Here is a 15,881-nt window from a genome sequence, read left to right on the forward strand (position 1 = left end):
ATTAAAAGAAAATAATTTAACAAGAATGTATTATAATTTCTAATATTTTTTTTTTAATTAGATTGATGGTTTCTGATGAAAAAGAGAAAAAGTTGGAGTAATGGCTTTTGAAAAGCTAAAGCCTCGAACGAGCTTTACCGGTTGTCTGATAATTGTATATATAGCTAGAGGCAAACTATGTTTCACCAGCTTTTGCCATACCTCTTTTCATAACAAAGGTTTCAACTTTCCTTTACATGTTGATAAAACATGAATAGTGAAACGTAAATTGTTATTTTTGTGTTAAAAAAACACATGAGATAAAATAATGTGCAAGTTCTACATCATTATACTTGAACAGTTAAGAATTAAATAAATTTTCTCATATAGTTACGTTATCGATACTTTACATGATGTTGTTCTCTTCCTTCCGACGCATTTGAGTTTCTCATATAGTTACGTTATCAATAATTTATTTAGTGTTAATATTGTTCTCTTCCTTCCGACACATTGTGTGACATGTGAAAAATTAAGCAAAGAGGTTATTTAATTTTCAAGGACATGTAATGATGAACAAAAATAATTTATCATGTTATATTATATATTAACTCTTTAATCCTACGCCTTAAAATGCAGAGATTTATTTTCAATATAAAGATATATTTACACTAAAATATAATAAAAAATTAATATCAAACTCGTTATACTGAATATTTAAACATACTATACACAGCAAAGCCAAAAAGCAAAACAAAGATAATTCTATGGTTGTAACGAAAGGAAAAATGTAAAGAAAAAGGGGGGCATTCAATCATCCACGTAGTGAGCCAATTTTAACACACAATTTTCTTTAGAATAGTGCTATCTAAACCACTTTTACTTCTCGCATAGTTTTTTTTAATTTTTTATCATTGATTAGGATAAATTAAAAAAAATCAATGTTAATAAAAATTAACAAAAATACATTAGAGAGAAGAAAGAGTGTTTGAACAACACTATCCTTTCTTTATCTACATATTTATTTACATTAGCAGTCTGCGTATATTAAACAAGGGATCTCTGCACAAGAACAAAAGTTAAATGTTGAAGCAGAATTTCTTTTTCTTTATAGATTGGGGATAAAGCACCTCTCGACAGTCCTTATTTATAATAAGTTACCTTTTGCATGTCGTGAGGCTTAGGCCCGTTTAGTATTTTTTTTTCTTTTTTTTTTACTTGACTTAAAGTTAAGCAATAAAAAAGTATTGGTAAAAATAATATCCTGCTTATTTTTAAAGCAACATTCTTCATATAGTAGCTTTTAAAAGTAGCATATATGTTGCCTTTAAAAACTATTTTTATTAAAAGCACAACTATCGCTACTACTACTACCACCAACACACCATTACCACCACCATTGTTGCCATCATAATCTTCTCCACCACAACCACCGTTTCTGCCACCACTACTACTATCACCACCACAAGCATAACTACCGCCACTAGCACCACCACCACAGCGATCATTACCACCACCATCGTTGTCGTTACCTTTGCCATAATTATAATCCCCACCACCACAAGCATGACAGCCACCAGTGGCACCACAACCACCACATGTACAATTACAATTATTGCTACCACCACCATCGTCATCACCATCTCCACCGCCGCCACTACTATTGCCATTGCAATCGCTACCATTATCGTCCCCATCACCTACAATTGCAACTACGGACATTATACCACTGCCGCCATCACCACCACCATCATTGCACTGCTAAGAACGCTGCAATCGCCACCATTGCTACCTCTACAACCCAGCCCCCACACTATATCATTGGCACCACTACCACACCTCCACCATTAGGGCTACTATCATTGCCATTATCCTCAACACCATTGTCGTTGCCACCACCCCCACTACTATGTCTATTTTTTCTTATTATATACAATTTTATCATTTTTACATTAAATTTTACCAAACACTTTTACACTGGTTTTTACACTCACAACAGTTTTAAAAGTACATGTTATCAAACACTCAACTGTTTTATGTTACAGCTGATTATTCTACATACAATACATCTTTCTGTTGGCAGAAGCAATTCTTTTGAAAAAGCACAACAATCCCAAACTGGTCCTTAGTGAATATTTTGGTTTGTTGATTATCAAGTATGCCACCGTTAACTTCAGCCAACAGAAAGATGTATTGTATTTAGAATAAATTGTATGTATGAATACTTGCACCATAAGTAATAAGACTTCTTTTACAAAGGATTGTGCCAATGTTTGGCTCAAGCTTGGTTCTTCTTAATGTGTTGCATGTTAAAGACACTAATTTTTTTTCTCAATATTGGACCATAAACTATTAAGATAAGGTTAAAACAAAATGATTATTTTCAAGCATATCACTTCAATCATTCACAACAGAAAGTAAAGACAGTAAGCAATAAAAACAATAACTAAGTAACTAAAATTGATATTAATATTGTTGAATATCAAAACAAACAAAGTACATACATGTATGAACTTAGAAGAATCGATAAAATTCTTAGATCATCTCCAACCGATTCGGCCAGAGGACCATAGGGCTAAAAATAATCCTAAATGACACACAAACTGTCTCCAACCAAGGACTAGGCTAAAGAACTTGTGGGCCCCACCGGGCTAAAATTGTACAATCAGGCCAACCAGCTGGCCCAAAAAAGCCAACTAGCTAGCCCTAGGCTGGTCCACAATTCAAGCCCAACGGCTACCTGGCGTCATGCTGACACCAAGTAGCCATTGGATTTGATTTTTTTTTTTTTTACAATTTTTTTTTCCTATTACCCAAACCATTAAACAACATTAAATAACATTAAACTTAAACAACATTAAAGAACACAATCTCCACCCTAGTACTAGTTGGGGAATTTATTTAAGGGATATGATATCCACACACCCCTTTTTACTTCTCTCACACCCTTTTATTTTTCGGCCGTTGGATCGGATGAATTGAAGAAGATCAAAGGACAAAAATTAACAAGGGGTGTGGGAAAAGTAAAAAGGGGTGTGTGGATAGCACACCCCTTTATTCAAACTTAAACAACATTAAAAAAAAGGGAACTTTAACGAAAAGCACTCGGTACTGTTCACTTTAACGAAAAACCACATTTTTACACTAAAAAGTCAATCCTGGTACTATTCACTTTACCTTTTATTTTGTCCTTATCATTAAAACTCAAAGTTTTCAAGCCCTTTTCATTAGTTTTCTTTAAAAAAAAAGGGTAAATTACATTTTACCCCCTCAGGTTTGGAGTCGATTGCAACCTCATACAACATATTTAAAACATTTCAATTTCATACATTTACTTATCATTTTATTTCAATTTCATACATCCGTTAGAAAATTCATTAAGTAAACCGTTAAGTGATGACATGGCAAATATGGGATTCACATTTATGCTGACGTGGCTGACAAACATGTGCCATGTGGCATAAACAATTAATAAAATATTAAAATAATTAATTAAAGAAAAGTTAAAAAACAAAAAACCCAAAACCCTCTTCGTCTTCCCCACCCAACCCACGAGCAGCAGTAATAAAGCCGCAGCCATCCCCTTCCCCATCACCATTGTAGTCCTGAAACCACTTATCCTTCTTCACCTCCCCAACCCAGCTTCTCCCTCTCCTCCATTATCTTCACCTCTCATCCCTTCTTTCTCCCTAGAGACCCAATCATCCCTCTTTACATCCTCGACCCACCTTTTCCCTCTCCTTCACTCTCTTCACTCTCTTCACCTCCCCTCCATTCTCTCTCCCTAGATCAACCTGAACCCAACCTTAATCCTCAAAATTTTATATCCCCTAATTTTATCCCCAATTTTAGCCCCAACCCTACCTAATGCTGCAAGCTACGAGGTCGCAGGTCTCGAGGGAACCAGAAGAAGAGGATGAGACACAACAGAGCTGGGAGACGTATTTGAGATAGCAACGAAGGAGTCAGCGTCTTGGGGCTTCTTCGATGGTGTGCTGTGACGAGATAAGGTGTTGCAGATGGGAGAAGAATGAGATGTTGCAGACGGAGGAAAGGAGATGCTTGGGATTGGATTTTTTTTGGGTTTAGGGTTCTGGGTTCTGATGACGGAGGAGATGTTGCAACGGGGATGAGCTTGGTGCATAAGTGATGGGGAAGGGCGTGGTGATGGGGGAGGGGTTGATGACGGGAGAAAGGGTGGCTCGGGTGGGCAAGGGGGTGGTGGTGGGAGAAGGGGTGGGGAAGATGAAGAATTTGTATTTTTTTTATTTTTTAATTAATTATTTTAATATGTTAATATTCAAATTAGATTTTAATTTTTTATTAATTGTTTATGCCACATGGCACGCGTTTGTTAACCACGTCAGCACAAATGTGGATCACATATTTGCCATGTCGTCAGTTAACGATTTACTTAACGGATTTTCTAACGAATGTATGAAATTGAAATAAAATGATAAGTAAACGTATGAAATTGAAATGTTTTAAAGATGTTGTATGAGGTTGCAATCAACCCCAAACCCAAGGGGTAAAATGTAATTTACCCTAAAAAAATATTTAACAACATAAAACTTAAATGCCTACTCCATGCTTCTTTTGGCCCAAAGATGTGCGACAAGATCCTATTGCAAGTACTTGTTTGTGGCACACAAACGTATCATCCTATGACACCTCATGTACTCATTTAACGAGATATTACCGGTTCTTGGATCCAAAGGCAAATTAGGCCCATCATATATTTTTGCATGAGCTCTCCTTGACTTATTTGGATCATCTTGTTCGTCATCAGATTCTCCATCAATATAGTCATCAGATACTCCAAAGAAAGCATGCCAGATCCATGTGTCAAACGAGGCAACCGCCTCTAACACAATAGTTGGTTTTCTTGATCTTCCATCTGAACAGTTATTCACATATTGACACATGACACTCGAAATCCAAGACGTAAAGTTATTGAGATTCCATATCGACAAGAAATCTGCAAAGTTACTCACAAATTGACACGTGGCACTCGAAATCCGAGAAGGAAAATTATTGAGATTCCATATCGACAAGAAATCTGCAAAGTTACTCACTTTAGCAACACGTGCCACTCGAAATCCTATTCGAAAAATTATTGAGATTACATCTCGAAAAATTATTGAGGTAGTTTAATTTAAGTAACCATATTAAATCAATTAAAATAATAAATTATGTTTGGCCTATGTTCTTTTGGCCCCCTCGGTTGGAGATGGTAAGAAATATGGCGTGACACTGTTTATTAAAATATTAATTTCTTGGAGGGCTATAGGGCTAAAGGGAGCCCTCTGGCCCTCCTTCGGTTGGAGATGACGTTATCAGATTGGATATGAGCCATCAGATTAGGTTAAAGATGCTTCCTTACAAAGAGTTACAACCAAAGAGACTAACTTTCTTAAGGCCAGTAAATCAATACTACGCAAAGAAATTGTAGTAAAGCAAATTCTAATAGGTCTTTGAGCCTAAATAAGGCTTCCTAAAGTTCTTAGGTCTTGGTTTCAAGTGATCATTTGGTAAGGCAAAAGGAATGAAACAAGTACAACAAAAGAGCCTTTGGTTTGAAACCTTGTAGTATGTGTTGTCGAATGATTTAAGTGTCTATTGCTCTAAATCATTCGCTTGTATTTATAGGCCTTTCACTCTTATTTCTTCGAACACTGTGAAGCATCTTGGAACTGACTCGATAATTAACTATACAATTTACTATACATGTGATAAGGTAATTACAATTGAATTGCTTGAAGAGAACACCAAGACTTGTCCTATACAATTTACTATATTTAGCTTAATCTAGGAGATTACAGAGAGATTTGAGGAGGCAAGAGAATCTCAAAACATCATTTGAGTAGATGATATAACAGGTTTTACCAATGTATTCTGCTCGTCCCCACCGCTCGATGATGGTTCGCATAATTGACCCTCACAAGAGACACTCTCCTGTTGTGTTAGTTTGTGGTTGGGCTACTTTAATTTGGGTTGTGTGTAATCACCTTTATTTCAATGTAAATCTTATTTACCAAAAAACATGTGGGTTAGAAGTTAAAATAGAGTGCGAAATAATTTTCCATTAAGCCATCTCCAACCGACAGAGGGACAAAGGTCTCGTTTTAGCCCTATAGCCCTCCAAGAAATTAATATTTTAATGAACAGTGCCAGGCCATATTTCTTACCATTTCAAATCGTGGGGCCAAAGGGCCATAGGCCAAACATAGCCATGTGACAAAAAACCATCTCCAACCGAAAGGCCAAAGGGCCATAGGCCAAACATAATTTATTATTTTAATTGAATTAATATGGTTACTTAAATTAAATTATCTCAATAACTTTTCAGACAAGATTTCGAGTGACACGTGTCGATAAGTGAGTAACTTTGCAGATTTCTTGTTGATATGGAATTTCAATAATTTTATGTCTCAAATTTCGAGTGCCAAGTGTCGATATGTGAGTAATTTTGCACATTTCTTGTCGATAAGGAATCTCAATCATTTTATGTCTCGGATTTCGAGTGCCATGTATCGAGATGTAAATGGAGTAGGCATTTAAGTTTTATGTTGTTAAATGTTTTTTTAATGTTGTTTAAGTTTAATGTTGTTTAATATTATTTAATTTTGTTTAATGTTACTTAATGTTATTTAATGTTGTTTAATGACTTAGGTAGTTATAAGAAAAAAAATTAGAATTTTCAATTTTTTTTAAAAATTTTTGTCATACATACATACATACATACATACATACATACATATATATATATATATATATATATATATATATATATATCCAATTTGACGACTAGTTGACATCAACAAGTAGCCGTTGGGTTTCAAATTTCTAGACCGGCCTAGGCTGGATGGCTGGTTGGTTTAGGCCAGCCGGTTGGCCCAATTATGCAATTGTGGCCTGTGGGGCCCACGAGCCCTTGCCTAGCCTTCGGTTGGAGATGGTTTTCGTGTTATTTCGGGCTATTTTCAAACTTATGGCCCTCTAGCCGGATCAGTTAAAGATGGCCTTATATAAACTATGGATAGTTTTATCTACATACTCATTTTTACCTCTCACACACCTATTATTAATCTTTATTATTTGGTCTTCTTTAATCCATTTAAGCTAATGACTAAAAATTAAAATGATGTGTGAGGAATAAAAAAAAAATGTGTGTGGATAACATCATCCTAAAAACCCAAATGGTCGATTAGTAGGCACACCTTCCATTAAAATTCAATATTTAATCCAGCTTTACCAGTAATAATCTCGTTGGAGCTTTGAAGTTTGCAACAAGAGAGAGAGAGGCACATAATATTACTCAAAGTTTGAAAATGGTCATTGAAATTATAAATGCAAATCGAAACAATTTGCCTATTCTTTAATATTTAAATCTGCATTAACCAAAAAAATTGAACAAATGAATGACTGAATTTATCTAACTACTACATAGGCGCGTATACATTAATTAGTGACAAGTAATCTAGCCATTAAACCAAAGTGGAACAAGATGAAGTTGTAAGATTATATAGTGCAGGAAGCAAGTACTTCCTTCCATTAGCACCATTGGCATTGTAGTTGGCACCCGTGGTGGTGTCCTGGAGCAAGTACCCGACATAACCAGGATAAGCCCCTTTCTAACTCCAGGGCAGGCCGAGGCCGTCTCCAATGACTCCTCAGCTGGGCCCTGAAAGTATCCATTCCTAAATGGGTTAGTGGCTGTCCCGGCAAGAAGGCTAGTGAGTTTGATGACCATGCCGTCGAGGCCTACGTCATTGTTGGGAGCCACAAGGGGTGGCTCTGCTGTCTATAGATAGGTTGGTGGAATGGCCACGTGCACTGCCCTGGGCATTAGGTCCTCACGTTTTGGACCCAAATGTATGCGAACTTGCAGTTCTTGTTGCCTTTTACGTGTCCAATTTTGGTAGAGTCGGAGGCAGACCTGTAAGTCCTGCACCGGTTCATACAGAACTCATCCACCGCGACGTCGATGGATGTCAGGACAATGTTGATGGCGTTTTTTTGGTCGCCAATGCCATAATCTGTTTGGTAGTGAGGGATTTGCTGAGGGAGTATGTTTGGTCGAGAATCTGTCTTCTCAAAGAGAGGGAAAAGGAGTTAGAGGACTTTTTGCTAGAGGTGAGGTGGTAGTATTTCTCGGTGGTCTTCCACCACATGGCAAAGAAGGGTTAGGTGGTCATGGAGGGGGACAAGAATGAGGAAATGAAATTGGAAACGATGGTTTTCTGTGAGCAATTGAAGTTGCCGTACTAGATGAGGTTGATGGCAATTTTGCCGGAGAGAAGAGGGATGTTGTGGTATTTGAAGAGTTGGGTTTGGTTTTGGACTGATTCACTTAGCTCCCTTGTTGCTAATGAGGCTTGGAACAATCTACTCGAACCAAATAAAGCTTGGAACAAAGTGGCCACAACAAACAGCTTCAAACGCCATTGACTAGAATTAAAATCCATTTTTTGTTGTGAAAAAATATGGGATATTGGAGAGGTTTTTTATGTGTTAAAAGGTGATAGAGGTATTGAGATTTTAGTGTGGAATGAAATGGAGGTGGGGACACTACAAGAAAACAGGGTTTTTGTGGTGACAGACATTCGTCACATAAATATGAAAATTCGTCACATTTGACTATATGTGACGAAATTCCAGCGTCACAATTATCGTCACCTATACAGCGTCACCGATAGTTTATGTGACGAATGTTAGAGTTGCCACATTTTTCTTTTACGTGGCGCTAATTTCGTCACATATTCTGTTTGTAAGTGACGGAATAAGCATCACAAAATAAAAAAGTCAGTGACCAATGTCTTTCGTCTCATATTAAACTTATAAGTGATGATTTTATCATCACCCAATATAATCCCAGAATGATATGATTAACACTAAATGACATTGAAATCGTCACATATTCTTTTGACATGTGACACAACTTATGTCACATATGTTAAATCAAATACCTATTTAGGAATAATATATGATGAATTAATTACTTGTTCCTGTTTCGTAATCTAGATTTGCAATTCATAACTATAAGGTAATATACTTAATTCACATTTTTCATTAATCAACAATTAAAAGCACATAAGTCGAATACATTCATCAAGTGTACATCCCACAAAATAACATAAATATCCGGATATCAATCTAACTCAGGGTGACCTATCTCAGTGGTAGTAATTCGTCATGAAGGGCACCAACACTTATACATAGACAACTTGAGGTCCTAACAATAGGAAAGTCTAATCAACATGAGGTGCTAACAAAAGAGAAGTCTAAGACACTTGCAGCCAAAAAAGCCTTTAACTTTTGATACCAGACTTTCATCAACATTGAGGTGCTAACAATAGAGAAGTCTACGACACTTGCAGCCAAAAAAACCTTTAACTTTTAATACCAGACTTTCATCTTCATTTTGGAAATCCAATTGAGCTCTCAATTGTTCATCTGAGGAAACCAGCTAATAAAAACTTGATTTAAAGGAGTACCCTTAGGTGCTTCTTGGATCTGCTTCATCATTCTTTTTCTTCATTTTATTCTTTCATAATAAAATAGAAACATATCAGTTTCTTTTTGAAAAATCAGCTACAATAACCTTAATTAAGAAAATACAACTTGACTACTGTATGAGACCACCAGGTATAACCTGTCTTTACATATGATTTTGTAGTTTCTGTTTGAATGTGGGTTAAATTGAACTAGGCACATACAAGGTTTTGCTCAAAAAGTAATAAGCATCAATAGCATAAGAATATACTGTAATAAGCATCAATCAATATCATAAGGATATATTGGTGGGGCAAACAAAATGAAGAGAAACATAAACTTATTAGGAACATAAATGTAATTTAATTCATAAAGGGCCCTTTCAGCATCTAGCTAGTTATATCAAGTTTTTTTTCTTAAAGTCAATCTTGAATGTTCACTTTATTTGTGCTTTCTAAGTTGTATCTTGTCAAATGTGAATTTTGACTCTCCAACTCTCTTGAAATGAAAAAAAATGATAAGCCTATGAATGACTGAATGACTTATCTATTTGTCTAGAGCAACATCATTGATCCACTGGCTGTTCTTGTCTTTGTGGAGGAGGTGGTGGCGGAGGAGGTGCAAGTGCATCAATTGGAAGAGGAGGTAAGGGATCCCTCACCTATTTCACCCTATTTCCTCACTACGTAGAAGCTTCCATCTAAAATATGAAAATGAAAAGTAACTAACATAGACTACAATGTTAATATATACAAACCATTATACACATAATGACTATTTGTAAAATCATAGGCCAATAGATTACTATTGTAGGATATGAATTAATTTATCATGCACATATCTCACCACAGTCATCAATTATAATCACTTTATCATCATCGTCGTAAGCTCACCAAATTACAAATCCATGGTCTATCCATGAATCTAAGCCAAATCACTTTTAGTCCTATTATTAAGCTGCACATTCTGACACATTTCAATAGGTTGGCATAATAAAACATATGTAAAATTGTTTAAACAGACATATAATATGACAGGAAAAACTAGCATGCTTTCAACATATACATGCACAATACTTCATATTCATCATTACTATTCAAATGCAATAATACTTTTGACTAGAGGTAGCTTGAATACTATGTCATGTTAAATTGCAAGTATTAAATACAACATACGAACTTAAAACTTTGGTCTTGTACTTAACTAATCTCAAGCTTGAGCACCTTTAATCCTGAAAATCAAGAAAGTACAAGAATTTCATATATGTATATACAAAAATAAATCTGCATCAGAGCATAATATAGAAATTTTAAAAGTTGACCAACCAATTGTAGATGTTCAATCAATTTACTAGTTCTAGTTTCCTATCCTCCCAACAAATGATTTTGGCTTTATATATCCCATCAATTACAAATTAATTCAAATCTTTTGTTCTCTTCCTCCATTGTAAAGCACTTGAAGGTACTTTGGGTAGAATAGCTGAATCTCTTAGCATGCCAATGTCAAACTACATTTTGCTCCAACAAGCGACTAGGATGTAAAATCCAATTTGATCCCAAACTTGGCAAGTTAAAACGATGGGGAACATGAAATCCAAATTTAAGCTTTCATAATGCATGTCCAATGCCCTAAAAATGAAATGCGTTCAAGAAAGTGGCAAAACCAAATTCAGCCCTCATTGTTCTAGTTTCTTGAGATTTTCAAAAACACCCCATGTAGTCTGCAATACAATGGACCAAATCACATAATAAACCAATTATAGAAGGGCAACGGCATAGCGCCATTGGCACTCTCATGTTTAACTTTTGGCGCTACATATATTGCGTGTATAAAAACTATAAAATACTTAGTTTGAAGTGCTAAAAGCATTGCACTTAATAGATAGGTAAATAAATGTGTGGGAAAGAGGAAGAGTACCATGACAAAAGGTGCTTCAGTGAGAAATAGAATAGGAAACCCTCTAAAGAACGAGAAGGGTCCTCTGGATTTTAAAATCATACACAATACTAAAATTGTACTTGTACCTAAACTAACAAACACCAAAATTTAATCAATTCAATCAAACTCAAATTAATTAACAAAATATTATTTTGTTTGAGAATTTTATTAGACGATATGGGTTGACTGATGCTGCATAAGCAATGCTACATACTGGGTGACTGATGCTGCATATGACTGATGCTACATACTGGGTGACTGATGTTGGGTCACTGATGCTGCATATGAATATTAGACGATATGGGGTGACTGATGCTACCAGATTTTATGTTTCCTCTTTCCGTGGGATTCTATATTAAGTCTAATCCCTTAATTTGACAAAGATTGACATCTAGATGACTTGTTCATAGTTGTGTGCTAGCTACTTGCTACACTCCCTTAATTTAAGGAGTGACAGCTTTAGGGTTTACCGGGTTAGTAAGATTTGCCAAGGTAGGGTTGCATGTAACCTTCTACCTCATTATATATCCCCCCTTGTACATTCAATCAATCTATGAAAAATATATTTAAACAAACTTAAAATTTCCACAAATTACGTGTTGAAAAAATAGTTACACGAAAAAGGGAGTAGTTCCATTTTTTTTTTTTTTTAATATTGCGACTAGTATAATCTTCTTCATCTACCAAAAACTATTCCTCCTCTTTTTTTTCCTTTTGTTCAGTTCTTCTGTTTTCCCCCCTTTTGTTCTTATTTGTTATGGTATAGCAGGACATGATAGTTTTTTTTTTTTTAGAAGTGGATTTGTGCTATAGCCGAGATGCTGTAGTTTTTATCCTACCTCAGAGAATTAACTATGCAACTAATCAAGAGCTTAAATAGTTGCAATAATTGAGTTCTAACTAAATTAGAAATAAGAAAATTACAATTTAACAAATGATAATGTTCACAGATGGCCATCAACGACATTCCAAAGAGAAAATGGAAAAATAACAACCATTATTCATTGATTTTCAAAAGAGAAAGGAAATTGATAATTGGGTGTCTAAGCTTGGCAAACAAAGACTGACTGAAGAAGAAAATCCAAAACAATTAAAGAAATAAGTACCTTGTTATCGATTGAGAGGCCGAGGGAGGGAGACGAATGAGAGGTGGTACATGGTCACCGTCGATGGCAACCACCGAGTGGCTGGTCGGCGAGGCGGGGTGAGAGAGTAGAACCAAGGGGAGCTGAAATAGATGAGGTGAGAGAACAGAACAAAATAGGTTTTTTTTTATTTTTAGGGAAAACGAAATGGGTTATTAGGTTTTACATTTGGGAGTTTTGACATTATTATTTCAATATTTTTAATTTTTACTGTTAGTATTATAAGTGATGAATTGACTATTACGTGGCCTACTCTTTATATAAGTGATGAATGTAAAATTTTTGTCACATATTAACATTTCGTTCGGCGGTAAAATTTTCCGCCCAATAGTTTGTGACGAATTCAAAATGTTTATGTGACTCAAAATATTTTGGTGTTTGTGAAAATCTTTATGTGACGATTTCTAAAAAAGCCTCACTCATTTTAAGCCAAATGTGATGAATTTTTAGGTGCCTCAAAAAATACCGTCACCTAATCCATGTTTTCTTGTAGTGGGAGGGTGTTTATATAGCGGGACGGAGGAGGTTCAGAACTTGAAATTAGGTGAGTGTGGTGGGGGAGTGGTGGTGCTCTGCCTTCTTTAAGACCGAACAATAGAGAAATAGAGAAAGTGTAAAATCACTCAATCCTATTTCAAAAATTCAAATTTAAAAATCATGAAAAGAGGTATAAAATCACTATAACAATACTAAAGCTGACATGTCAAGTTGTCTTTTTTCGCACGTGACTTCCCCTAAAAGTTCAAGTTGCTAAAGTTATTTTTAACCGAAGGGGCTAAACATAATCATGTCTTAAAATATAGTCTGCAAAAAAATATTTTTAAATGAATAGTATCAGGCCATGTTCATATATCATTTACAATCGAAAAAACTAAATATAGCCCCGTCAATAATTTATTCGTTTTAAGTTATACTTTAAATTTATCGGTTAGTTTATTTAAACAACCATTAGATGTTTTCAAATCTAGTTGTTGAATTTGAATCAATTACTGCAACTGAGGAGGTGGACCTAAAAAAAGGGCTAAGAGCATTCTTAATGATGGGTTTTATATGTGGCCAGAAAAGTGATGGATATAGCCCAATTTAGAGCTCCGGTGAATCTTTGGGGTTCTAAAAAAGAACCCCTCCAATAAGGGGCTATATATCTATCGCCTCTCTATGAGGCTTATTTTATTTATGTAGTAATTTGATTACGGGGTAAATTTATTTTTGTTTTAACTTTTCTAAACTTGATTTTTTTACGTGTTATCTTAAATTTTAATTTATGAACTTTTTAACCTAAAAAAATTTAAATTCTGACAAAGTTAGATTTCATCACTTATGCACTATTGTAGGCTCTCTTATCTCAATCTCATCTATCTGTTTGTTTTTATGAATTAGACATGATAAGATTTCATTTCATAACAATCATTGGATTTGATTATCTTATCTCAATCTCATCTGGTGGTTTATTTCTCTGATTGACACATTCTCCGAAATCAAACAAGATTTTCATTTCATAACAACCATTGGATTGGATCATCTTATCACAATTTAGTTATGTTATTTGTTTATATTTTCGGTTTAGGTCTCTAAACTGTCAATGTTAAATTTCATCACTTTTTTTTTTATGAATTTTTCAATCTAGAAAATTAAACACAAAGCACAACATTTTTTTTCTAATCAATCACACAAAAAAATAGTTATTGTTTGTGTATGTTTTCTTAATCAAATAAACGGTTGAAAAATAAACCCTTAAAATCATGTTTTAGAATTAAAAATGGAGCTCACCCATTTCTAAACTAAAAACAAAAACAAAAACAAAAGCCAAGATTGGGCCCTCAATTTGGTGTGGGTTTCCTACTTTTTGGGGCTAGATGTAGGCTAAATTTTTGCCACCCAAGGATTGAAGTTGCTAGCTCATGTGGTGGATGTAGACCAATTTTTCAGCCAATTAGGATGAAATTTTTCATTAGAGCTACAAATGTGGTAGCCTCAAGGAGGATAAAGCCTCCATTGCAGATGCTCTAAAAGAGGGGCTATATTTGGCCAGTCTGATGCCCCTTTGGCCAAAAAATGGTCTGGTGGGCTCCATGAAGTTATAGCCCAATCATCGGTTAGAGATGAGTTTTTAGGCAAATCAGGTCATTCTTTGGCTTTTGGACCTTTAACCCTCTCCATTGGAGATGACCTAATTTTTCAGACTAGAACTCTTGTTTAGAACTTCATTCTCAGTTGCTCATTGGAGCTCCTATATAGTGGGCTTTGGTTTCAAATTTTGCATCTCCAATGTGCAACTATAACGCAATTATGTCATATGATGCAGTGGCAAATGTAGAATTCTAATTTTAGCAATCTTTGTATAACAAATCCAAGCTTTTTTTCAGACAGGAACAACACATCAAGTGCGCAAATTCTATACAATTAATTTTTAAAGTCATACATTTTTCATCATACATTTGTTAGGCATATAGTCATATGTCGAGTCATTTTGCGCACATTTCATACATATGACAACAACTTACTATTGAGCTTGTTGCAATATGTTGACAACTTTTGAGTGAGCCTATCAACATACTATCATTGAACACTTGGTGGCCACTCTATGATCCTCGGAAGACCCTCTTAAGCGTTTTTTTTTCCAGCCTCCGAAGGATCCGAGACTATCATGGTTTCATAATGAATCCGTTCTGACATGAAAAGACTAAGATGTACAAATTGTGAAGTAAAATTTTCATTCCCTAGAGATGCCACCCCTTGACCCTACTTAATGTTTGAAACCACAATTAACATGGATGAAAGTATGGTAGTAAGAATATTCATCTGTATTAAAAAAAAAAAAAAATATATATATATATATATATATATATTTCATACCAAATGTGTCCAGAATATTCCTAAATTCATATTTTCTCCGATACATAGTGCATATATATATATATAGAGAGAGAGAGAGATAACACTCTAAAAATCTTATTGTACATTCCTCACAATTGTATTTTTCTTTTTAAATATAGAAAATTTGAAGTGTAGAATAAAGAATTAGAAGTGCTAATAACAATTTTTTTTCTCTCTCTCTCTCTATATATATATATATATATTCCTTTATTCGGTCTCTTTGTCCGTCCATTTTGAATGGTAGGGGCCAACATGATTTGAATCTATTTTTGTCCAACTTTTTTATTTAGTTACATGACAAAATTTCATCAACAATTTATTAGTCACACCCTCCGCCACATAAAGTCCACCATACCTTTGAAATAATACAAAAAAGCAAATAAAACGAACGCGTTTTCGTCCTCCTCCTCCCTACCATTACTCTAATCCAATAGCTGCCTCAGTTCTGTC

The 15,881-nt window shown here is 34.9% G+C and overlaps 1 protein-coding gene and 1 pseudogene across 1 annotated transcript; both read right to left on the reverse strand.

Annotated features, from left to right (window-relative positions):
* Positions 1 to 1,006: 1,006 nt before the first annotated feature.
* On the reverse strand, positions 1,007 to 1,698 carry LOC139191967 (uncharacterized). The gene is made up of 2 exons (XM_070813006.1): positions 1,362 to 1,698; positions 1,007 to 1,038 (listed from the first exon to the last, which is right to left on the reverse strand). The coding sequence occupies exons 1-2, from the start codon at positions 1,696 to 1,698 to the stop codon at positions 1,007 to 1,009; spliced, it is 369 nt and encodes a 122-aa protein (XP_070669107.1).
* Positions 1,699 to 7,463: 5,765 nt separating this feature from the next.
* On the reverse strand, positions 7,464 to 8,444 carry LOC114821413 (protein PHOSPHATE-INDUCED 1-like; annotated as a pseudogene).
* Between the last annotated feature and the right edge of the window lie 7,437 nt (positions 8,445 to 15,881).

Source organism: Malus domestica, chromosome 15 (assembly GCF_042453785.1).
Source record: "Malus domestica chromosome 15, GDT2T_hap1".
Classification (NCBI taxonomy): Eukaryota; Viridiplantae; Streptophyta; class Magnoliopsida; order Rosales; family Rosaceae; genus Malus; species Malus domestica.